This window comes from Notolepis coatsorum (assembly GCF_963971535.1).
Source record: "Notolepis coatsorum genome assembly, chromosome: 2".
NCBI lineage: Eukaryota > Metazoa > Chordata > Actinopteri > Aulopiformes > Paralepididae > Notolepis > Notolepis coatsorum.
The window spans coordinates 2,785,225-2,811,873 of NC_140166.1; the positions used below are offsets into that span (position 1 = coordinate 2,785,225).

At 45.4% G+C, this 26,649-nt stretch overlaps 1 protein-coding gene across 1 annotated transcript in view; it reads left to right on the forward strand.

The window, feature by feature from the left end:
- The window catches only part of unc13ba (unc-13 homolog Ba (C. elegans)), a 516,655-nt gene that overhangs the window by 378,253 nt on the left and 111,753 nt on the right, over window positions 1–26,649 (forward strand). The window contains exons 21-24 of the mRNA XM_084308024.1: window positions 10,388–10,456; window positions 12,915–13,004; window positions 20,294–20,434; window positions 20,634–20,896. Of these exons, the coding sequence (XP_084164150.1) occupies window positions 10,388–10,456; window positions 12,915–13,004; window positions 20,294–20,434; window positions 20,634–20,896 (563 nt within the window). The remainder of the gene's footprint in view (window positions 1–10,387; window positions 10,457–12,914; window positions 13,005–20,293; window positions 20,435–20,633; window positions 20,897–26,649) is intronic.

Consider the following 26,649-nt stretch of genomic DNA (forward strand, 5'->3'; position numbering starts at 1 on the left):
AAGGTCCATAGCCTCTCTACATGCTGCAGGAGTGCGGTGTCTCCCTCTGTGACTCGGGAGTGGAGACAGCTAGTGGCTGTGGTTCGGTTCAGAGATTTGGCGAGTGGGCCTTGGAGAGTCCATCCTAGGCGGGTCTCGACTGCTGCAGGACAGCCTCTGGGTCCGGTATGAACCCGGTCTATCGGGACAATGAGGTCTGCATGGTCGGAGCCTATCAACAGTGTCGGGGTAGCACCGTCTATGAGTGGGATCGGTAGCTTGCGTAGATGTACATATTTCTCCATCAGCTTGGCTACGAGGTATGTGTACCGCGACAGTCCTATTTCTTGGCTGGTGAAAGCGTCTGTAATCCTGTACCGTCGCTCGGGCTGGCCGCTTGCTGCGATAGAGAATGAGACATTCTCGCCCTTTATCGTTTTCAAATCTCTTCTTATTGTCCGAATTGTCATTTGGTTTTCGCTCCCCCGCAGCCCTAGCTGGGCCGCAGCGGACGCGAGCAGAAGGGTCTTCTCTGACCCGTCATCAAGGACGGCGTAAGTGTCCATGACTTTATTCTGGTAGCTCAATGTCACACGGACTACCTTTAAGAGCACTCTGGCTCCGCTGCTGCTGGCGGGGTCGATGTACATGACGCTTGCTTTGCTGCTTGATGGTGCGGGTGGAGGCCGCCGTCTGTTACTGTCGTGGAGTATGTCCAGATGGGCTCCATCGCACCGACTGCACTTTTTCTTTAAGCGGCATTCGGCTGCCATGTGTGATCGCGCACAGCGAAAACAGCGTCTGTTGGACTTTATCCATTGACTCGCTTCCTCCGCATTCATCTTGGGGAATGAGTCACATTGTGACAGCCAGTGTTCTTTCTCACAGTAGGGGCACACTATCTTCCACTTCTCCTTTCTTGAGGGGGTACTGTGGCTCCTACTGCTTGGCACTGACTCCGATTGGTGCATGACAGTCACCGATCTTCTTCCATCATTTAGTCTCCTGGTTCCTTCTCTGGAGCCAGGGGTGCTCCGTCCGAATGTATCTAGCCGTAAGCTGCTGACTTCTCTCGCCAGGAAGTCGGCTAGATCGAGGAGGTTCGGTTCGGGGCCATTAGGGTCTCGGTGGTCTCTCTGCCGCCTAAAGCGCTCCTGTCGGGCGGGCGGTAGCTTCTCCAAGATCCTCTCTACATTTGAGTTGGCGTATAGTTCATGCCTACCCTTTTCCCTCTGCGCTCCCAGCATCCCTACCAGGGACTGCACTCTGATGGACAGGTCGTCCAGTGCTCGATTGTCTGTTGCTGGGGGTAGGCGGTCGATGTGCCTGATCTCCTGGATCACGTAATCCCATATACGTCCATATCTCTGGTCCAACGCTACCAGCGCTGCGGTGTATGGGGTCGTGGAAGTGGCGTAGGCGAGCGCTATGTTGTGCGCGCGGGGTACCTTTAAATGCTTCAGTAGTATCGCGTATTTATGGCGTTCATCAATGACATCCACCAACATTGTCTCCAGACACATGCGGAGCTCCGTATACTGGGCCCGGTTCTCCTGGGTGAAGTCTGGTACCATAGGTGTGCCAATGTATGACGCGGATTGTTGATACATCGGCGAGCGTTGGGGGAGAGGCCTCCTAGGCGAGTCTCCTCCTGCTCCTTGGCGTGGGCTGGTACCGGCTGTGTACCATGGCCCGCTGGTCCAGGTGCTGTTCCTCGGTGCGGGTCGTGCGTCGTGCTCACCCGTGAATAGCGTCGGGGGTCTGTAGCGCAGCTCCGCGGGGGTATAGCCTGGGCTGTACTGGACCTCCTGGTCCGGTAGAGTACTGTGCTGTCGTCGGGCGTGGTTCTCCTCCTCTTCCTCTTCGTCTTCCGTTAGGTCATCCAGGGCTTGTAGTCTCTGATTTAGCCTCTCCGCAGTGTATGCTGCTCCTTCCCGGTGGCTGGGTCTCGCTTGGACCGGTTGGGGAAGGGGGTCTGCGGGGGGTATAAACCTCGTCTGTTGGTCAAGTTCAGGGTCGCTTACTCGGCTAGGGGATGCCGCCCTGGAGTGATGTCTAGACGAGTTCCTGGAGCCTCTGGTGGAGGGAGGGGGTGTTGTCCTTCTGATCAGCTGTTCTATTAGTTGCGCTTGTGCTCTGTCGCGCTCGGCTTCGCGCTTGGTGAGATCCGATTCTCTCTGGGCACCGGTGGCGGCGCGCTGGGCATCGGCCCGGTCTCTTGCCATATTCTCTTCCATCTGAATGCGTCTTATTTCCAGGCGTATGTGCTCTTCTTCGCTCCGTTGCTGTATCTGCAATCGATCGCGTTCACCCTGGAGTCTATCGCGTTCAGTAGAGGCTTTCAGGCTGACGAGGAATGCCTGCTGTAGTGTCCTCTCTGCCTCGCTGGGAGAAGACGGTTGTATAGGGGAGCCGTCCCTTGGGGTACTCCGTGCGGAGTCTTGGAGCTCTATCTCCACGGTGCTCTCCTCATCTTCTTCCGTGCCGAGTTCTCTCTCGGTAGTGTTGTCTTCCTCCCGGGACTCGTCGGGGACTACTTCTTCGGTATTGGCGGGGTGTAAAGTCATGTCTGGTTCCCCCTGGTCCCCACCGTGAGCTGGGTCAGTTACGTTAGAACCCATAGGGGCCTCTATGGTCGGGGTAGCCTGGTCGTTAGGGTTAGACATAATTTTACTTTCTAGTTTTACCGCGTTTACTGTTGGTAGAAGACTAGGTTGTTGACTGACAGCGTAAGCCTCTAGGTACTGAGGGAGCTGTCGTTTGCGCCGCGGGCGTTGTTGGTTAGGAGGATCGTTTCGTGGAGTGTTCATCATAGGCCATTTTAATATTAATAACACTATATTAATATTACACTGATTACCCTCCGGCTCGAAGGACCAATTGTAACTGAGGGGTATGGCGACCTGGCACCAAGGTCTCGTCCAATGGTAGAATGGAGACTATTATGGGATGTTCAGTAGACTAGAAGGGATATTCAATGCATATTGTACAAGGAATATACAAGGGATATCAGGGGATATACAAATACAATTAAATATATATATATAAATAAATATATATATTCGGTTTAATCTGATCCTTCAGAACACTTCTGATGATAAAAATATGCTAATTAAATATTTATCTGACCCCCTGGCGGACCCCAGGTTGGGAATCACTGGTCCATTGGAATAAGCCCCACCCCTTTTAATATCTCACAAACCGTTTGTCATAGGAACTTCTACGAGTTGTCAATGAACTCAGTACAGACTACTACTTTCATTGGTCTAGGTTAACCATGCTTAAGTGTGTAATAGTGAGTAATGGTGTGTAATAGTGCAATAGTGTGCTAGTGTAATAGTGTGTAATAACGTTATAGTGTAAGCGTGTTTGTTTGCTTTGTGAGAGACAGAGAAGAAATGTGTGTTTGCCGCCTGGTGGAGACTTGCGCTCTCCGCTCTTGCCGGGTTGATTCCGGCTCCTTCAGGCAGCGTGTCCAAGTGTTCTTGAGCAAGACACTTAACCTCCAACTGTGTGTGTGTGTGTGTGTGTGTGTGTGTGTGTGTGTGTGTGTGTGTGTGTGTGTGTGTGTGTGTGTGTGTGTGTGTGTGTGTGTGTGTGTGTGTGTGTGTGTGTGTGTGTGTGCGCGCGCGAGTGAATGGGTGAATGTGACACATAAGTTGTGAATTGATTTGGATAAAAGCGCTATATGAATGCAGATTATATAAATCCATTTACCATTTTACTATAGTTTGTTTTGCTGTGGGATTGTTAGCCACTGAGCCCAGACTAGGACACCGGCAGCTATGGCGGCAGCTCTTAATGAGCCGTGGGATTCCCCGTCCTCCATCCTGCCTCGCGGCCCCCCGCCGCTCGCTGCCAGACCCCAGTCGCGTGTCAGCGACTGCAGGCGAGGCAGAGCGCACTCGTTGCTAATGGGCTGTAGGACCTGGAGAGGCTTAGCTTCACCACAGGCTGCAGAGATAGCGGGGCTATTTCTGGGCGGTCAGAAGACCCCCGCCGGATGGGTGGGCAGGTTATTTGCATTACAGCTAGGGCAGGGGTCAGCAACCTTTACTATCAAAAGAGCCACTTTTCCCCCCTCCCACAAAAAAATATGCTCAGGGAGCCGCACAACCTATTTACCCTTAAAATGAAGATAACACAGTGTATAACGTTTTATATATCCCCAAGCATACCCCACATTTTGCATAAAACGCCTGACAATTGCATACCCAAAGTAATTAGCTATTTATTATACTTTATACGTATAGCACACAGTTTGTTGCATTAATGGAATTATAAAACAACAAAAAGAAAATGTTTGACTTTTTATTGCTGTTTTTACCTGGTATATTTGAGTCCTTCCCTTATTTGTGGAACATTTATAAAATAAAAAGTAGTCCACTTTGAAAAAAGACTACCATGTGTAAACCTACTTTGAAATAAAACACAGAAAAGGAGAAAAAACACTGGCATCTGTAGACTTACTTTGAAATAAAACCCTGAACTATGCAGCTCTATTTGAGTCCTTCCCTTATTTGTGTAAAATCTATAAAATAAAAAGTAAATTTTTCGTTGTTCGCAAATTTCGCACCACATATCAGGCATACTGGTAAGCCTGCATAGTTAGTCGTGAAAGCAAATTAATCTGTCCACGCTGAATTAAACCCTCTATTTTCCTCAGACTTTCCTTGTTTTGGATTTATCCATGGTTAGCTTACTGAGGGGTCGGAAACTCAAGATTAGCCACTTGCAGACGGCAGGGAGAGGCGCGGGGTGTGACGTACTGTATATTTTTGTTGATGAAATATTTTTGTTGACTAAATATTTTAGTTGATGAAATATTTTTTCATTTCAGTGTCACAGTATGACATCGAGCTCCAAAATAAGAGAAAAAAAGTAAAAAAAAGAAGAAAAAAAATTAGATTTATTTTTTTGGGCCAGGGAGCCGCAGCTGATTGGCCGCAGGTTGCCGACCCCTGAGCTAGGGTGACCAGGTCCCAATAAACCAAATGTGGGACAAAGGGTATGTTTGTGAGCGACAATGTGGGACACCCCTCCCCCCCCCCCCCCCAGCACGCAGCCCCTCCCCGCCTCTTTGGTGGACTGTCCTTGTCCCCTCCAAATGACCTACCGGTAATATGTTTTACCCTTATTCTTTTTTTTTTTTTTTTTTTCTAATGGGTGTTAAGTACTCAAAATAAATAAAATGACCACCCAGACTTACAATCATTAACAAAAATCACCAAAGCAACTCACAAGTCCAGGGATTCACACTGCAGTGATGGTTGGAAAGCTCAACAAACAGAGCAGGAACAGTAACAACTAAAGTCCACAGGGATTCACTGGCATTGCAGTGATGGTTGGAAAGCTCAACAGAGCAGGAACAGTACTCTTGCAAAGTTCACAATAAACCCTCTCTGCATCCCCCTCGACATTTCATACCCATGGGTATTCTAGACTGTTTCCCATTCGTTTCCATAACTACACCTCCTCTTTTTGTTTGGTGTCTCCATTTTTTTTTTTTTTTGTATCTACTTTTTCTCCCATTTTCTATTTTTCTCCCATCCCAATTTCGTATTGTCCAATTCTCCCCTCCCCTGTCTCGAACGCTGTTAGGCCATGCCTCCCACAGGTCGGCTGCAATGTGGACCAAGCCTTGCATCACGTGTCCCCTCCGGTACACGAGGAAGAACCCGTCGCATCTTTTCACCTGCACAGCGCGCTCTCTCAGCGGCGAGGGTCTGCGTGGGAGGGACACGCCGCCCCCGTCGCTTCCTGATTCTGCTGCGCATGCCACCAACCGACCTGTAGGAGTCGCTGTCCACAACGTCCGATCCCCACCCATCAGCTTCCCACCCCTAACACTGCCAATTGTGTTAGTATGAACGACCAGACCAGTCAGTTATCGTGGATGACAACCAATCATGCGGGACATGGTCTCAATTTGCGTGATGCGTGAAAAGAGACAGAATTGCTGTACAATCACACGCGTCTGGCCAGCCTAATTACAGCTGCAGTCCCACCCCCTGCTGCAGTCCCAACATTACAGCTGCAGTCCCAACATTACAGCTGCAGTCCCAACATTACAGCTGCAGTCCCAACATTACAGCTGCAGTCCCAACATTACAGCTGCAGTCCCAACATTACAGCTGCAGTCCCAACATTACAGCTGCAGTCCCAACATTACAGCTGCAGTCCCAACATTACAGCGCTGCAGTCCCAACATTACATCTGCAGTCCCAACATTACAGCTGCAGTCCCAACATTACAGCTGCAGTCCCAACATTACAGCTGCAGTCCCAACATTACAGCTGCAGACCCAACATTACAGCTGCAGTCCCAACATTACAGCTGCAGTCCCAACATTACTGCTGCAGTCCCAACATTACAGCTGCAGTCCCAACATTACTGCTGCAGTCCCAACATTACAGCTGCAGTCCCAACATTACTGCTGCAGTCCCAACATTATAGCTGCAGTCCCAACATTATAGCTGCAGTCCCAACATTACAGCTGCAGTCCCAACATTACAGCTGCAGTCCCAACATTACAGCTGCAGTCCCAACATTACTGCTGCAGTCCCAACATTACAGCTGCAGTCCCAACATTACAGCTGCAGTCCCAACATTACTGCTGCAGTCCCACCCCCTGCTGGGGGACTGGAAGAAATAAGTAGTTTTAGGCTGTAACCTCTGCTGCAGCTCTACTTCTATGTACTGTACTTGATCCTCATCCCCTATTGTACTTGTTCTGTAGAGAGCGGGAGAGAGAGGTTGTTCTGTCTGAATTCTCAGTGGTCCTATCACTCCACCCTGTCTTCATGCTTTTCTCTCTCTCTCTATTATGAGCTGCTGTGTTGGTAGACGATCAATATTGACCCATTTAGGCTTTAAAAAAGCGGTGGCCCGATTTTTTTTTTTTTACGTCTAACATTTGGCCGAATCGGCAGTTTACTGGGAGTGCGTTGCTTAATACGTGTGCCAAGTGAACAGCAGGTCAAGTCGATCTTTATTGTCCCCAAGAGGCAAATTCAGTTGGCAGCAGCATCCATGTTAAGGCACCCGTATTAAAGAGGGCACTAAAAGGAAACATACAATATTCATAAACATTTAAAAGAGAAAAGAGAAGGAACAGGAGGGATCATAAAAGTCAGTCAGTCCTGTTCTGATTTCAACATTTCAGTTAATTTCTCCTTTAAGTATAGCCTACATTGTTTTCTCATTTTATTAATACACATGTACAATCATGATACTGCTTGGCTATCTGGAGATAGGCATGTCTGAAAAACCTGCTTTGTACCAAGATTTGTTTTGTACCAACAAAAACAGTTGGTATTGGTATCAGCCAGTAGGCTACACGTGGGACAAATAATCTGAATCCTCAAAAACATCTAAGGATGCATCCATACTGTCTGATTCTCACCCAGACAGACATTATTTCACTGCATTCGTTACTTGTTCTCTCTCTCCCCCCACTCTCTGTCTCCCCCCCTCTATCTGTCTCCCCCCCTCTCTCTCTCTCCCCCCCCCTCTCTCTCTCCCCCTCTCTGTCTTTCTCTCTCTCTCTCTCTCTCTCTCTCTCTCTCTCTCTCTCTGGCGATCTACAGATATCCGTATTTTGAGGAGATTGTATTGATCTGTCCATCCTCCTTTCCTCTCTTCATAATTCAGCTCTCAGAACGGCTCGCCTTCTAGTTCAATACGCTACAAATGACCCTACCTCTTCACATTATGGGGTTCATAGGAGAGAGCACACGTCTGCGTGTATTTTCAATTGATTGGATGGACATGCCTGTTTCAACCCCCCCCCCCCCCCCCCCCCCGCCACGTAACTCAAGTCTGTGGAAGAAAAGAAGGAATGTTTCGAGGTCAATGAAAGAGGCCGAGGAGAAGAAGTCAAGATAAGACCTGGTTTATGACGTCCGTACCATCGCAACCAAGGACGGGACAGTATCTGACTGTCTGAAGATAAGATGGATGGCCTCCCCCCCCCCTCCCCATCCTCACGCAAACCTCCCCCCCACGAGCACGACTGGCGACGTGCACGGAAGGAGGGGTGGATTCCCACGACTGCCTCACACGCCCAAAACCCTAAGCCACTACCCTCTCCTTAACTCCCACCCCCCACTCTCCGCCCTCCCTCCCATCCCCCAAATTCCCTCCCCCGAGGGTGCTTCCTGAAGCTCACTGACTTTCGACATAAATGAACATTGTATCAACAAATGTGCTTTGTTTTGTATTAATTTAGGGTTGTGCCATTATTATTATGCAAAGATAATAATTGTGATTAATTCTGTAATGAGTTGTGTGTTTCTAGCATCCTTGACACCCAAGGACAACGATGGAAATAAGTCAAGAGGCTTTTACGTTACTATCCTTGACAGCAATGTAAGCTGGATTAATGATCTGTTTATGTTGTGGAGTCTAAATAAAAACCTGAACCTGAACCTGAACTGTGAATACTAGGGTTGTAACGATACACACATTTCAGATTGAAGATTAATTAAAATTCTGAGATCATGATTTGATTTTCTGAGCTAAATGTACAGAGCTCTAATTATATATTGTATATATATACATATTGTGACAAGCCTTGTGGTGTTCAGGCTTGACATGGACCAAAACAAATAATTCCAATGTCCACACAAGTGCAATTTCAATAAACAGTTGAGGTTTATTGATCCAAAGTACAGTTCCGGTAGGCAAAAGAGTCGTCAAAGTACAGTCCAAGGTCAAAACACAATCCAGGCTCTCGTACAAGAAAAGGGAATGTTCAATACTCAGGGTTTGTCCTCCGGTCCGGGGTCAGTTTCACAGGGGGTTGTCTCAGCCCGTCCAGGGTCCAGTACTACGAACACCTACTCGCTCTCACCTCAACTCCAATCAGTCCCCAATCAACTCCTCATTATCTCCTCTGCCCGTGGCAATAGTATCTCCCTTCCTCCACGTAACCATGTGATGAGGGATTATATCTGCCACATAATATACTACACAGCTTGGTTTGTTCAGAAAAATACAAATTTTTATTCTTTTAAGCTTTCTGAAAGCAGAAACTATGTTTCTCAAAAACCTCCTGAAGGCAGAAACGATGTTTCTCAAAAACCTCCTGAAGGCAGAAATTATGTTTCTCAAGAACATCCTGAAGGCAGAAACGATGTTTCTCAAGAACATCCTGAAGGCAGAAACGATGTTTCTCAAGAACATCCTGAAGGCAGAAACGATGTTTCTCAAGAACATCCTGAAGGCAGAAACTATATGTTTCTTTTAAATCTTTCTGAAGGCATAACTATATTTTTCTTATCAAACTTTCTGAAGACAGAACTATATGTTTCTTATATAACTATCTGTTTCTTATAAAGCTTCCTGAAGGCAGAACTATATGTTTCTTATAAAACCTCCTGAATGCAGAACTATATGTTTCTTATAAAGCTTCCTGAAGGCAGAACTATATGTTTCTTATAAAGCTTCCTGAAGGCAGAACTATATGTTTCTTATTAAACCTCCTCAATGTAGAACTATATGTTTCTTATAAAGCTTCCTGAAGGCAAATCCATATGTTTCTTATCATCCTTTTCGATATGGGATTTCAGTCACGTTGTGTGTGTGTGTGTGTGTGTGTGTGTGTGTGTGTGTGTGTGTGTGTGTGTGTGTGTGTGTGTGTGTGTGTGTGTGTGTGTGTGTGTGTGTGTGTGTGTGTGTGTGTGTGTGTGTGTGTGTGTGTGTGTGTGTGTGTGTGTGTGTGTGTGAATTACACCTTGTGGGGGGGGGGGGGGGGTGGCTTAGCTTTGGGGAAGGACAATGTGATCATTATATTTTAAAGGGCAGCACTGAGCTATTATCTTCAATGGGGGTCGAGGACAAAGAGGTGTGTGTGTGTGCATGCGTGTGCACATTTTTTAGTGTGCCTATTTATCCATTGTAGCTTCAACCTGGCAGGTGAATGTATGTGTACAGGCATGTCTGTGTGAATGTCTGTGTGAATGTGCATGTGCGTGTACACTGTCTACTCTACAGTATGTGTGGATTACTTGATGGAAGCTATAGGAGGATATAAAAGTCCCTGCTATGACAGCTTGTAAAAACCTAATTAATTCTCTCTCTCTCTCTCTCTCTCTCTCTCTCTCTCTCTCTCTCTCTCTCTCTCTCTCTCTCTGTCTTTCTCTCTCCCCCCGAGACAGCAACCATCTTTATAGCTTTCTCTCCTCTATAACTGTCCATTCCTCACAACTCAAATACTGATGGACACACGCACACGCTGTATATTGATTCCATCCATACATTCATCTGGACAAAATGTCTCCCTTGTGTGTGAATACAATCATATTCTGCATGTCTCTTTCTCCTCCCCTCTTTCTCTCTCCCCTCTTCCTCCCCCCTATCTCCCTCTCAATTCCTCTCTCTCTCTATCTCTCTACCTCCAACACAGAGAGATCGTTTCGTTAAGCTCCTGGATCAGCTACACAACTCACTGAGAATCGACCTCTCCACGTACCGAGTAAGTCTCCAGGTTTTAACTCTTGTCTGAGATAGAGCGGGCGTCTGGTGATCGGATGGTTCGATTCTGGCTCCTCCTGGCAGCATGTCAGAGTGTCCTTGAGCAAGACACTTAACCCCTAACTGCTCGATGATGAGCAGGTTGGCACCTTGCATGGTCGCCTCGTCGTCAGTGTGTGAATGTGTGGACAGCAATACAACTCTCATGCGGTGCACTGGGACCAGTGTTGTAGTCGAGTCACTAAATCTCAAGTCCGAGTCTCGAGTCCCCAGTGTTTGAGTCAGAGTCCAAGTCGAGTCCCCATTACCCTAGTCCGAGTCCAAGTCATCAAGGTTGAGTCCACTCCACTCTGGCAGTCAAAGAGCTGACATACAAATAAAAAAAAGGTCTACATTAAACATAAATGGCACAGCAGTCACCATTTCAAAGGGAGTTTGTTTACTTTGTCATTAATATAGCCATCAATATCTTATGCCAAATGATTAGGGCCTATTACAAGAAGTCTTTATCAATGAACAAGTCAGAGTCCTTATCTGCACCTTCCGAGTCCGAAAGCACTCAATGCTCGAGTCCAAGTCCAAGTCTGAGTCATCAGTGCTCAAGTCCCAAGTCGAGTCACGAGTCCTGAAAATCAGTCTTGGACACAAGTCCTACAACACGGACTGGGACAGCATGACGGCAGACTATACGTATCACCCTCTGTCTACATCAGTGTTGTGATACAGCAGGAGGAGGCTGTGGAAGGAGGGCAGGATGAGGGCCTCTCCAGTAGTGAACAGAGCAGGATGAGGGCCTCTCCAGTAGTGAACAGAGCAGGATGAGGGCCTCTCCAGTAGTGAACAGAGCAGGATGAGGGCCTCTCCAGTAGTGAACAGAGCAGGATGAGGGCCTCTCCAGTAGTGAACAGAGCAGGATGAGGGCCTCTCCAGTAGTGAACAGAGCAGGATGAGGGCCTCTCCAGTAGTGAACAGAGCAGGATGAGGGCCTCTCCAGTAGTGAACAGAGCAGGATGAGGGCCTCTCCAGTAGTGAACAGAGCAGGATGAGGGCCTCTCCAGTAGTGAACAGAGCAGGATGAGGGCCTCTCCAGTAGTGAACAGAGCAGGATGAGGGCCTCTCCAGTAGTGAACAGAGCAGGATGAGGGCCTCTCCAGTAGTGTACAGAGCAGAGCTCCATGGGGTAGTCGTGGAATAGAGAGGGAGCATGCAATACGTGTGTGCATTAAAGGACAAATCCACCCTGAAACAGAATTTACATTGTACTGCTGGTCCAATGTCATTACCTATGAATTGTCTAAAATCAGAGCATCAAGACTTGGATCTGTAATGTCATCAAGCGTCACTTTTTTTTAATTGGTCCATTGGCATTGAATCAGTCACCAACTTTGTGAGCCCATAGATTGTTTTGTTTGAGCTGTTACATCCCAAATGAGTTTTATTTAAATGTTACATCCCAAATGAGTTTTATTTAAATGTTACATCCCAAATGAGTTTTATTTAAATGTAGGGCTTACAGCTCTGAATCTGAATTTACCCATAATCCATTAAAACCGTTTCAGTGTGTCCTGTACCGTACCGAATGGCTGTGTACCGAACAAATACAATGGTATGTTAACCACTAACGACCGCCCACCGAGGGCTGTTTTTTTCACAATCTAATATAATTATTATAATTTTTTTTTTTTACAAGTCGATTATTAATTTCAATATAGAATATTCGTTGACAGCCCTACAAGTACAATTAGTTACTGCACACTACATCACCCCTGAGTGGAACATGGAAAGCCAAACTTTCCCCCACTGTACCGAAAACCCGTACCGAACCTTGACTTCAAAACCGAGGTACGTACCGTACCGTGGTTTTTGTGTACCGTTACACCCCTAATTAAAACCCACTATGGGTCCTGTCACTGTTTATTAAGATTTGAATGATGCAGGCTTTTGGGAAAGATTGGCCTATGCAAACATTGCATAAAGGTAACTATATCCACTATATCCATATCGTAGCCGATATATGCCAAATAAATATATGAAACTTGATCATTTCATAATGTGTGTATTCACCATGATTCCATTCTAGATTAAATCATTTTACAGTAACAAATATAATCAAAATCTAGAGGAAAAAATCTAAACAGGGCTGCATTTTAGTGACATCACTGCAGACACCCAAGGAAGGTACTGTATTTGGTATATATTTATGCTGTGAGGATATTGAAATATTGCTTTATGTTGCAGAGCTCTTGTGTCCAGAAACATCTGTTGCACCCTGCCAGCTCATGTGTGTTGTTTGAACTTTTAATGACTGCTGCGCTGCCTTCTCTGCCATCAACACAGCAGAATCCATCTTCTCTGGGTCTATAACCTCTTGATCTTTCTTCCATTTTGAAAACCGTTAACTAGTTGTGTGTGTGTGTGTGTGTTTGTTTGTTTGTTTGTTTGTTTGTTTGTTTGTTCAGAATAACTTCCCAGCCAGCAATAAGGCTCGTCTACAGGACCTGAAGTCGACGGTGGACCTTCTCACCAGTATCACTTTCTTCAGGATGAAGGTACAGTACATAGCAGTAGTAGTATAGTACATAGCAGTAGTAAGGCTGGCCCCGAACCCTGTTTTTAGGGTTAGAACGTTCGCCAGGCGTTCGGACGTTCGTTTTTTTTATTAATTAATTTTATTATTATAGATTTTACCTATTTTGCATAGTCTATCGGTGAAAAAAAAATGTTTTACAGTGGTGGCTGTTCATGTAAACATGTAAACAAAGCACTCGGAAGAAAATAAAGGGAAAAGACAGCAGTGATATCATATAACGCACTCACTTTTAGTTGGGTATGTCATACACTGCGGTCAAGTGAGCCGTCTTTCACTTTTGCGTGGTCAAACCAGCCGCTCCAGCCACTTCACCTCGGGTTGGCTGGAGCGTTAGCTCCCAACGATAGCCACGTTAGTTAGCCAGCGTCAGCCAGCTACTACCGTTAGCTCCCAACGATAGCCACGTTAATTAGCCAGCGTCAGCCAGCTACTACCGTTAGCTCCCAACGATAGCCACGTTAGTTAGCCAGCGTCGCCAGCTACTACCGTTAGCTCCCAACGATAGCCACGTTAGTTAGCCAGCGTCAGCCAGCGTCAGCCAGCTACTACCGTTAGCTCCCAACGATAGCCACGTTAGTTAGCCAGCGTCAGCCAGCTACTACCGTTAGCTCCCAACGATAGCCACGTTAGTTAGCCAGCGTCAGCCAGCTACTACCGTTAGCTCCCAACGATAGCCACGTTAGTTAGCCAGCGTCAGCCAGCGTCAGCCAGCTACTACCGTTAGCTCCCAACGATAGCCACGTTAGTTAGCCAGCGTCAGCCAGCTACTACCGTTAGCTCCCAACGATAGCCACGTTAGTTAGCCAGCGTCAGCCAGCTACTACCGTTAGCTCCCAACGATAGCCACGTTAGTTGCACAATGTTTACTCCACAATTTTTTATCTCCAGTTCTTTTGTTTCCAAGACATATCCCAGTAGTTCCCACTCGTTTGAAATCGTACTTCAGAGTTAGGTTGTTGCAAACGGTGGATATTTTGGGCATGGTGCTTGAGCACTGCCAGAGCCGCAACGGCTCTGAGCACTGCTATGTTGTGTGTAACCCACTCTACTGTCCCCACCTCCCGGGTCGCGTCGCGTGTGCACCAAACGTTCCACCCAAAAACTGAATTTGTTTTTTTGCGAAAGTTCGAACCCATTAATTAAAGTCCGAATGCCAGCGTAACGAACGAACGTTCGAACGTTCGGGCTCAGCCTTAAGCAGTAGTACAGTACATAGCAGTAGTAGTACAGTACATATCAGTAGTAGTATAGTACATAGTAGTAGTAGTATAGTACATATCAGTAGTAGTACAGTACATAGCAGTAGTAGTACAGTACATATCAGTAGTAGTATAGTACATAGCAGTAGTATAGTACATATCAGTAGTAGTATAGTACATATCAGTAGTAGTACAGTACATAGCAGTAGTAGTACAGTACATATCAGTAGTAGTACAGTACATAGCAGTAGTAGTACAGTACATAGCAGTAGTATAGTACATAGCAGTAGTAGTACAGTACATAGCAGTAGTAGTACAGTACATAGCAGTAGTATAGTACATAGCAGTAGTAGTACAGTACATAGCAGTAGTAGTACAGTACATAGCAGTAGTAGTATAGTACATAGCAGTAGTAGTACAGTACATATCAGTAGTAGTATAGTACATAGCAGTAGTAGTATAGTACATAGCAGTAGTAGTATAGTACATAGCAGTAGTAGTATAGTACATAGCAGTAGTAGTATAGTACATATCAGTAGTAGTACAGTACATAGCAGTAGTAGTACAGTACATAGCAGTAGTAGTATAGTACATAGCAGTAGTATAGTACATAGCAGTAGTAGTACAGTACATATCAGTAGTAGTATAGTACATAGCAGTAGTAGTATAGTACATAGCAGTAGTAGTATAGTACATAGCAGTAGTATAGTACATAGCAGTAGTAGTACAGTACATATCAGTAGTAGTATAGTACATAGCAGTAGTATAGTACATAGCAGTAGTAGTACAGTACATAGCAGTAGTAGTATAGTACATAGCAGTAGTATAGTACATATCAGTAGTAGTATAGTACATATCAGTAGTAGTACAGTACATAGCAGTAGTAGTACAGTACATAGCAGTAGTAGTATAGTACATAGCAGTAGTATAGTACATAGCAGTAGTAGTACAGTACATATCAGTAGTAGTATAGTACATAGCAGTAGTAGTACAGTACATATCAGTAGTAGTATAGTACATATCAGTAGTAGTACAGTACATATCAGTAGTAGTATAGTACATATCAGTAGTAGTATAGTACATAGCAGTAGTAGTATAGTACATATCAGTAGTAGTACAGTACATAGCAGTAGTAGTATAGTACATATCAGTAGTAGTATAGTACATAGCAGTAGTAGTATAGTACATAGCAGTAGTAGTACAGTACATAGCAGTAGTAGTATAGTACATAGTAGTAGTAGTGTAACTGAGGGGTACAATTCCCTGACTGTATTAATCAAGTATGGTATCATTAAACCACTACCGTCTTATGTTCATTATACTGGCCATACCGTACACGAGTATATGATGAGAACACTTCCCCACAATGAATCGGTTCTACACAAAGTTGTCTTTAAGTATTTATTAGCAGCAAGAATACATAATATACTTTACTTGAATGCGCTTATAAGGCAAAGGAATGTGCGTAGGCAAATCAATAATGAATGTCCATTCTCTGGTTACGCATGAAATAAGAATACAACCTGAATATTAGGAATTATATCTATTGTACTCTGGTAAGGTAGCAGGGGATACTGGTAGAGGGTTCCCACCGGTTGTAAGCCAGCAGGGGGAGGCAATGCTCTAATGCAAAGTCTGGTTCCACGGGGACTCAATAAGCTCTTGCTCGGGGAGGCGGTATTACTCCCTGTATCAGCGGACGAAAGGCAGCCGCTGTAATCCCAGTATGCGCACAGCACAGGTGGAAGCCGGTCAGCCTCTCCAATAGAGACGGGCTCGAATGATGGTCCTCACGGTAGATCCCACAGCAGTGGGTGTAGACGATTCTTATCCTCTCCACCAGCCTGGTACAAAGCAATAATAATAATACTCCAGCCGGAAAGGGGCTCCGCATTCACCGGTGCAGATCCTCCGGTGCGCGGTACTCCACACCAACCAAGTTGAACTTGACGTTACTCAACCAAGCTCTGATACTCCACTATCCTATTCGCACGCGGCTATAAGTGCTCTATTTAGACACACAATTGCTCACTTCACTTGGTCTTTGACTCGTGATGAAGGCTTTTACTAGTAAGGAGCGAACGATACGTTGAACAAACGTATTAGGATAAACAAGACTCTATCTTGGGGCAATACGAGCCCTACTTCACCGCACGTTGCATAGTGGGTGAGGCTTCACTTGTTACTAAGACTGAACTGAACGGACTGCGGACTGAACTACTTCTGTATTCACCTGCGCCATATTTATATGTTGGGCGAACAAACTAGTACCAGCCCCACCTCTGTCTCGTAGTCCTGGGCAGAACCGGGCATGTACAGACATGTCCTGACGGTAGCTTTGAACTCGACTCTGGGGGTAAGACACTGGCGCTGGTGGAACGCTATCCAATAAGAGAACGAAATATTATGGTCTGTAGGCTACTAGGTTAAAGGGATATTCCGTGTATATGTACAACGAATACACAAGGGATATCAAACGATATACAAATATTATGCAATATATATCAATCAATAAATACATATATTCGGTTTAATCTGACCCTTTGTAACAAGTAGTATAGTACATAGTAGTAGTAGTACAGTACATAGTAGTAGTAGTATAGTACATAGTAGTAGTAGTATAGTACATAGTAGTAGTAGTACAGTGCATAGCAGTAGTAGTATAGTACATATCAGTAGTAGTACAGTACATATCAGTAGTAGTATAGTACATATCAGTAGTAGTACAGTACATCGCAGTAGTAGTATAGTACATAGTAGTAGTAGTATAGTACATAGTAGTAGTAGTACAGTACATATCAGTAGTAGTATAGTACATAGCAGTAGTAGTATAGTACATAGCAGTAGTATAGTACATAGCAGTAGTAGTACAGTACATATCAGTAGTAGTATAGTACATATCAGTAGTAGTACAGTACATCGCAGTAGTAGTATAGTACATAGTAGTAGTAGTATAGTACATAGTAGTAGTAGTACAGTACATAGCAGTAGTAGTATAGTACATAGCAGTAGTAGTATAGTACATAGCAGTAGTAGTATAGTACATAGCAGTAGTAGTATAGTACATAGCAGTAGTAGTACAGTACATAGCAGTAGTAGTACAGTACATAGCAGTAGTATAGTACATAGCAGTAGTAGTATAGTACATAGCAGTAGTATAGTACATAGCAGTAGTAGTACAGTACATAGCAGTAGTAGTATAGTACATATCAGTAGTAGTACAGTACATAGCAGTAGTAGTACAGTACATATCAGTAGTAGTATAGTACATATCAGTAGTAGTACAGTACATAGCAGTAGTAGTATAGTACATATCAGTAGTAGTATAGTACATAGTAGTAGTAGTATAGTACATAGCAGTAGTAGTATAGTACATAGTAGTAGTAGTATAGTACATAGTAGTAGTAGTACAGTACATAGCAGTAGTAGTACAGTAGTAGTATAGTACATAGTAGTAGTAGTAGTATAGTACATATCAGTAGTAGTACAGTACATAGCAGTAGTAGTATAGTACATAGTAGTAGTAGTATAGTACATAGTAGTAGTAGTACAGTGCATAGCAGTAGTAGTATAGTACATATCAGTAGTAGTATAGTACATAGCAGTAGTAGTATAGTACATAGCAGTAGTAGTATAGTACATATCAGTAGTAGTATAGTACATAGCAGTAGTAGTATAGTACATAGCAGTAGTAGTATAGTACATATCAGTAGTAGTATAGTACATAGCAGTAGTATAGTACATAGCAGTAGTAGTACAGTACATAGCAGTAGTAGTATAGTACATATCAGTAGTAGTACAGTACATAGCAGTAGTAGTACAGTACATATCAGTAGTAGTATAGTACATATCAGTAGTAGTACAGTACATAGCAGTAGTAGTATAGTACATATCAGTAGTAGTATAGTACATAGCAGTAGTAGTATAGTACATAGCAGTAGTAGTATAGTACATATCAGTAGTAGTATAGTACATAGCAGTAGTAGTATAGTACATAGTAGTAGTAGTATAGTACATAGTAGTAGTAGTAGTACAGTACATAGCAGTAGTAGTACAGTAGTAGTATAGTACATAGTAGTAGTAGTAGTAGTATAGTACATATCAGTAGTAGTACAGTACATAGCAGTAGTAGTATAGTACATAGCAGTAGTAGTACAGTACATAGCAGTAGTAGTATAGTACATAGTAGTAGTAGTATAGTACATAGTAGTAGTAGTACAGTACATAGCAGTAGTAGTACAGTAGTAGTATAGTACATAGTAGTAGTAGTAGTAGTATAGTACATATCAGTAGTAGTACAGTACATAGTAGTAGTAGTATAGTACATAGCAGTAGTAGTACAGTACATAGTAGTAGTAGTATAGTACATAGCAGTAGTAGTACAGTACATAGTAGTAGTAGTATAGTACATAGTAGTAGTAGTACAGTACATAGCAGTAGTAGTACAGTAGTAGTATAGTACATAGTAGTAGTAGTAGTATAGTACATAGCAGTAGTAGTACAGTACATAGCAGTAGTAGTACAGTACATAGCAGTAGTAGTACAGTACATATCAGTAGTAGTACAGTACATAGCAGTAGTAGTATAGTACATAGCAGTAGTAGTATAGTACATAGTAGTAGTAGTATAGTACATAGCAGTAGTAGTATAGTACATATCAGTAGTAGTACAGTACATAGCAGTAGTAGTACAGTACATATCAGTAGTAGTACAGTACATAGCAGTAGTAGTATAGTACATAGTAGTAGTAGTACAGTACATAGTAGTAGTACAGTACATATCAGTAGTAGTACAGTACATAGCAGTAGTAGTATAGTACATATCAGTAGTAGTATAGTACATAGCAGTAGTAGTATAGTACATATCAGTAGTAGTACAGTACATATCAGTAGTAGTATAGTACATATCAGTAGTAGTACAGTACATAGCAGTAGTAGTATAGTACATATCAGTAGTAGTACAGTACATAGCAGTAGTAGTATAGTACATATCAGTAGTAGTACAGTACATAGCAGTAGTAGTATAGTACATATCAGTAGTAGTACAGTACATAGCAGTAGTAGTACAGTACATAGCAGTAGTAGTATAGTACATAGCAGTAGTAGTATAGTACATATCAGTAGTAGTACAGTACATAGCAGTAGTAGTATAGTACATATCAGTAGTAGTATAGTAGTACAATACTACACTAGTACATAGCAGTAGTAGTACAGTACATAGCAGTAGTAGTATAGTACATAGCAGTAGTAGTACAGTACATAGCAGTAGTAGTACAGTACATAGCAGTAGTAGTATAGTACATAGCAGTAGTAGTACAGTACATAGCAGCAGTAGTATAGTACATAGCAGTAGTAGTACAGTACATAGCAGTAGTAGTATAGTACATATCAGTAGTAGTATAGTACATAGCAGTAGTAGTATAGTACATATCAGTAGTAGTACAGTACATAGCAGCAGTAGTATAGTCCATAGTAGTAGTATAGTAGTACAGTACATAGCAGCAGTAGTATAGTACATAGTAGTAGTATAGCACATAGCAGTAGTAGTATAGTACATAGCAGTAGTAGTATAGTAGTACAGTACTACAATAGTACATAGCTGACTGTTAAAGTAATTAATATTCAGACAACTTTATTGATCGCAAGAAGGGCAATTAATTTGCAGCTTACCCAGTCCATACACACACAGGCAAGGTAGGTATATGTTTGAGGCAACAAATAAACATACATGGGTCAATACAAGAGAACAACAAGCAGCAAAACATTTAGTTATATTAATAATTTAAAAACATGTATGCCCCAACAACAAGGCCAAGCACCCAACTAGGAAACCCAATCCCACCACTCAACATCCACGCCAACCGTGGAGGGCAAATAAACTTCCAATAAGGGCCACAATAATTCACCAAAGGCCAGTGGTACAGCTGACACTGTTTCTGGAAGTTTGGGTGTGTGTGTGTGTGTGTATGTTGCTCATGGTGTTTCCATATTAATTTATGTTTGACTGTATATTTATCTGCACCTTTATCCAAACCCCTTCCTGTCTCTAGGTGCTGGAGCTGCAGAGCCCACCCAGGGCAGCCCATGTGGTCCGGGACTGTGTCAAGGCCTGCCTCAACTCCACCTACGAGTACATCTTCAACAACTGTCTGGAACTCTACAACCGGCAGTTCCAATCCGCCATCGAAGCTGTGAGCAGAGACACACCATGTGCTGCCTTACTTAACTAACTAACTAACTAACTAACTAACTAACTAACTAACTAACTAACTAACTAACAAGCATGCAGAGCAGCCCAGTATACAACATGCAAAAATAATATAAATGTATCAAATTGTTCACACGGGTAGTCAGTCTCATCTTCTTCTTCATGTTGCTTTTCTTTCACAGCCCAAACCGGAGAAGAAGAAGAAGAAGAAGAAGAAGAAAAAGAAGGAAAAAGTGGAGGGTGAGGGGGAGGAGGATAAGGAAGAAGAAGAGGAGGAGGAGGAGGAGGAGGAAGAGGAGGAGGAGGAGGAGGAGAAGAATGAGGAAGCACAGCCTGAGGAGCAGGGCCCCAGCATTCAGAACCTGGACTTCTGGCCAAAGCTGATTACCCTCATCGTGTCCATCATCGACGAGGACAAGAACGCATACACACCAGTCATCAACCAGTCAGTAAACATACACACCAGTCATCAACCAGTCAGTAAACATACACACCAGTCATCAACCAGTCAGTAAACATACACACCAGTCATCAACCAGTCAGTAAACATACACACCAGTCATCAACCAGTCAGTAAACATACACACCAGTCATCAACCAGTCAGTAAACATACACACCAGTCATCAACCAGTCAGTAAACATACACACCAGTCATCAACCAGTCAGTAAACATACACACCAGTCATCAACCAGTCAGTAAACATACACACCAGTCATCAACCAGTCAGTAAACATACACACCAGTCATCAACCAGTCAGTAAACATACACACCAGTCATCAACCAGTCAGTAAACATACACACCAGTCATCAACCAGTCAGTAAACATACACACCAGTCATCAACCAGTCAGTAAACAACTCATACACACCAGTCATCAACCAGTCAGTAAACATACACACCAGTCATCAACCAGTTAGTAAACATACACACCAGTCATCAACCAGTCAGTAAACATACACACCAGTCATCAACCAGTCAGTAAACATACACACCAGTCATCAACCAGCCAGTAAACAACTCATACACACCAGTCATCAACCAGTCAGTAAATAACACACCAGTTGTTCTGTATCACACTAGCTCCCGCTCAGCGTCTCATTGCATATATCTCGCTTCAGCATATATACTGAATAAATTTCAAAATGTACCTTTAAATGCCAGCATTCATCTGGCCACACCCCCATCCGCTTACCTACATAAGCAGGGGTGGTGCCACACACTCATCTCCTTCTCAAATTTCATCACAAGCAACGTGTTGCTCATATGCCCACTTGACGTGGAGAAAAATATTGGCTGACAATGTTTACGAGGAAAGGAAGAACAAGAGATACGTTGACATCATATCTTTATTTTCTCTCTCACTATTTTCGAGAAAATACGGCGATATTGTCTTCGTCACTGGAGTGTCTGGAAGATGGTGATCATTCTAAAATCCTCCACCGGTTTTCGTATTGGGAGCACGCCGCTGCATGCCTCTCAACTACAGTTCCTTGCTGTGTTGGTTGGGGTGAAACCTTTCAGGACACAGCTGAACTGTAGGACGCGCCGCTGTTGTGAGAAGCGGTGGGTTTCAGGTTGGTGAGTACTGTTTGCTTGCGGCTCCACTTGTCTGTTAGTGCTATGGGGGCTAACTGACTATGTTTACGAAAACCGGCCCCAGATTAAAGTCTTTTGTTCAGCCTCTTAGGCAACAGCGGAAGACCTTAGTCTGAAGCCCATTTTAGTTAACTAGTGGGCCACGACCATTAACACTGGTGATCCCTGTGTTTTCTGGACGAGTGGATGTTTTATCTGTCACCGTGAAGGCCCCATCTTTCATATCCAAATGAGAGTATTCCCTCACGAGGAAATATGGGCATAGATGTTCGTTAGTGGAAGATCTGTGTTCAAGTCAGCTACAGGCCAGTTTGGTATTGTGCTGGCTCCGTCGGGTGTTGGTAAAATCACCGTTGTAAAACTGTGTTAACATCTTGTTTCTCTTTTCTCTTAAAAAGTGAGGAGGGTTTCAGAACGGCGGCCTGTCTGAGTGAGTGTTATATCATTGTGTACAAGTTCAGGTGATAGCTGCTTAGCTTACGTGCTAGTGGTGGCCTACTGTTAGCCAGTCAGCTGTTAGCTGCGGCGCTAGCCTGCTGTGATCACTACAGTAGGTGGCCTACCTGGGCTAGGCTAGGAAACGTTAGCTTGCTGCTATCGGCCGAGGCCCAGCGCGGGGTGGCTCCGGCCCCTCGCGCGCCGCCGCGGTTCCCAACTCCCCTCTCCCTCACGGGGAGAGGCGGGGGGGATTCGAAGTCTCCCCTCTGGTCGCGTGTGCCGTTCGCTCGGCGTCTCGCGGGCAGGGGCGGTAGCGGCCGACGGTTAGAGCGGCCGTTAGCTTAATGCTACTCTGTTGAACGTGCTTTGATTATAACATGTTTTAAACACTCTTGACTACGACGTCATCTTTGACAGAGGATGTTCGTCGAACCTGCCCTGGGCCAGGACGGCAAGGACTGCGTCAACAAGGGGGACCGTAGCGACGGGATGGAGCGGCGACGCTGCCCAGATCGACAACACAGAACGGCTGTGTTTACTACGGTGCCTTGAGACTGCACTTCGCTTGATCTACGCTCCGGGTAGGCAAGGCCTGACCAGACCTTGTACACTTCTTCTGGCTTTCCCTTCTAAATGTTTTGTAAATAACGATGTTTTCCAAAACGAGTGTTGCTGCACTACATTTAGGATACGACGTGAGTTATGTGTGAATTGTCTTGTCACTGGTATTTAGCTTCTCCATGCAAATCGGGTTGTTGTTACAGATGTGAAAATGATCTGGTTTGTTGTGTTGAGAAACATCATCTTTTCTCAGCCTGTAATGACAATGAACAGTGTGTTCACATATTAACAGGTTTTCCTGTTTTAACTGGCCGTATTAAGGGTAAAGTAGGAGGATTGTGTTTCCCCCCGGTTCCCTGGGGACTTCTTCATCCTCCTCTCAGACATGTTGTTGTACTACATTGTGTCACTGTGTGGTAGGGATACGATGTAACCCTTAGCTTGATTGCTGAGGTTGTGCTAAAACTGCTGGAGAAACTTTATTTTCCTAAAAGAAAAGATTGTTTGGTCGCTTTCGTGTGTGCTTAGCAAGGCCTGTGGCCGATACTAATCGAGAATTATGTATTCTCTCATTATGAAAAACGGCGTTTCTCTGTAGAGTGTTTTTGCCATTTTTTGTAGGTGATGATGGGTTGTGTGTGTCATGTGACCTACAACTGGGTTGGACTGGCCACAGAAGCACATGTGTAAGTTTGGTACCGGGGCTCTTGGAGAGCCCTCTCTATTCTGTGTTTTTTCCTTAGTAAAAATCAGATAGCAGGTTAGCTCATGCGCTGTGTGAAGCTGTCAGACGCTTCATGGAGCTGACTATGACTGTGTCATACTCTCTTTTTGTCATTACATCGTATCATGGGTGTGGGGTCGTAAAGGGGTGAACTGGTAACCTTTCCTCCCCCTTTTTTCTGTTGGTCAGGGGTAAACCCACCTGTCCTTCAAGGTTCCTGTCACGTTGCGGTTCGGCACGTTACAGGGTGGGGGGGGGGGGGGGGGGGAGTTTCCTGGTCCCACGGCCTGGAATATTGGGCGTGTGCACCGCAGAAATTCCCCCGCCATAGAGTACGTCACTGTGCGCGTCTCTGTTGGTAGGACTTCCGTGTGCTGTTCAGGTCCATGTGATGGATCTGTTTCGGGGGGTGGTCAGGACTCCTCCTCACCAAGCTCTTATTCGGGCCTTCTGTGAGTTGGGACTCTCCTTCCGTGAGGAGGGAGCCTCCTTCAGAGTACAGAGCCTCCTCCTCAGATTGTCAAGGTGAGTGGACCCTCAAGAAGGAGTCCTACTCTATTGTGTATGTATTCGATTCAATTCGATTATTGAGTGTGTATGGGTTCAGTGCCTCCTCCCCGGAGAGCCCTAAAACCAATTTTTTACATGGCTCAAGGTGCAATATATTCTTTTCAATCTGTACAGCTCGCGTGGGAAGTCTCTCTGGGGATTCCCGTCTCCTTCCTATGGGAGGGTGGTGGGATGTAAAAATGTGAATTTTTTTTACCCCCGGCTGTGTAGGCTGTGTAGACTGGGATACCTTCTTTTCTATTAAAAAGAGTTGGAGTTAGGAAGTATCACACCCCTCTTGTCGTTCCCCTGGGCGCCTTGGGGATTCAATGACAGGTCTAAATAGCCTGTTCATTGATGTGGGTGTGTCCCGACGCACGTATAGTGCTAGCTCGGGGTGTTCTGTAAACAGGCGACTGACTGGCACGCCTTGGTTGCTTGAGGTTAAAACGGTGTTTTTATAAAGCAACTGGGATGGAGGTTTTTCCTCTTCCGACGACCAAATCCGACGACCTGGTTTGGTTATCGACGGATTCTCGTTCATATCTGGGGGATGATGACGGAATGGATCTGAACATATGTAGAGGGGTCTCACGTCCTGGGGGTGGGCCACCGGGCGCGGTTCGCCCGAACGTCTGGGTGGCGCCTTCTTTTCATGTTTAAGATCAACACGCATATCTGCCCCTTCTCCTGGAGTAGGCATGTCGGCGTGGTTAGGGCACGGGACTGGTTCTGGTCACGCTGGTCCGGATCAGTTGAACCCGTTGTCCGCCGGGGATGCAGATCTGCTGTTCTGGTACCCTGAGGGACTTGGGCTTTTTTCAGGGGGAAAAATGCCAGGTCGGTCCAGGTGTCACAGGGTTAAGCGCTATGGAGACCCTGGTTGGGTAAATTTTTTACTCAGCACTGTCGTAATGGCTTACGGCCATGCCAACCTGTACACGCTCGATCTCGTCAGATCTCGGCCGCTACACAGGTTGGTCCTGGTTAGTACTTGGTTGGGAGACCGCCTGGGAATACCAAGTACGGTGTGCTTGGGGCTGGTTCTCCATTCTTTTTCGCTCCTCTCTCACGCATGGCGAAGAGGGGCCTGTTGGGGTGGTCTTTGACCTCCTCTGGTGACCCTGTGCTTCCCGTATCGCCGGGCCCGGTCCGAAGTCATGTTTCGTCGACCCGTAGGCCTGGGTTAACCCTTTTTTGAAAACTGAAACACTTGTACTGCGGTATAGCCGGTTTTTTTTCTTGAGGGGTTATAGGAACAACCACCGCATTGGGTAACACCAAGGTGGTTGATTCCCTGGTGTGTTGGAGCAGTGTCAACTCCCGGGTTCACCGGTTGAGGGTGCCCCTGCACGTTCATGACGTCTGCCAATCGTGTCAGCCTTCTCTGCCTCAACCCCTCTGGGTGGGGGCTTTTTAAATGGAGGCTTGGTCATGCAACAACGCCAGCTTACGCCCCTTCCGCCGGGGCGGCTGTGTTCAGCTGTCCCCTCTGGCGCCTGTCTCGTCCGCAGTCTCCAGGCTAGGGTTAACAGCCTGTTGCCTGGTTTTTCCCCGGTGCGCTGCCTGCTTCCGTTGGTTAACCTTTTTTGTGTGCTTACGGCCATGCTGACTGCCTGTTCTGCAGGGTCAGTGTGCCAGGCGGTGTACTATTGGGGGGACAGGGCCCGCTCGGCTGAGGGGCCTTTGTCCGAATACACTGGCGATGTGGGGGGCGGGGTCACTAAGTGCCCACCTGGTGGGGTCTTGATGCTGGCATCATGGACTTCTCCGGGCCCCCGTTCCAGGGGGTCCAGTCCCTTTGGTGGGTCTGGGTCTTCCTTCGCGCTCCGCTGCTACGGCCTTGCCACGGGGTTGGGTTTGCCCTTGACCCCGTGATTCTGGGGGCAGTAACGAGGTTGTTCCCTCCGTTCGTTCCAGGGTGGCATGCGGGTTGTGCGTGTGTGTAGTCGTGGGGTCAAGCCACGGTCTGCTCACCCTGTGCGTTGAGTTGCTTGAGTGCCTCTTCGCACGGTCGGGTCCGTCGCCCTCCCGTGAAGCCCCCAATAGGGGGGGTGCCCTCCATTAGGGGGGGTCGGGGGGGCTCGGTCCTCCCTGATCTGATGGTTGTGGGGGGCCTCAGCGGGGTACATTTGTCGAGCTTCTAGCTCCCGCTCAGCTCCTATTATGCAATGAGACGCTGAGCGGGATCTAGTGTGATACAGAACGTTAGGTTATGACTATAACCAAGTTCTGTTAACACTAGTGGACGCTCAGCGTCTGGACGCCGCTGCGGCCCTTGATTTTTCATTGTGGTGAAATTTGTTGGGAAGGAGATGAGTGTGTGG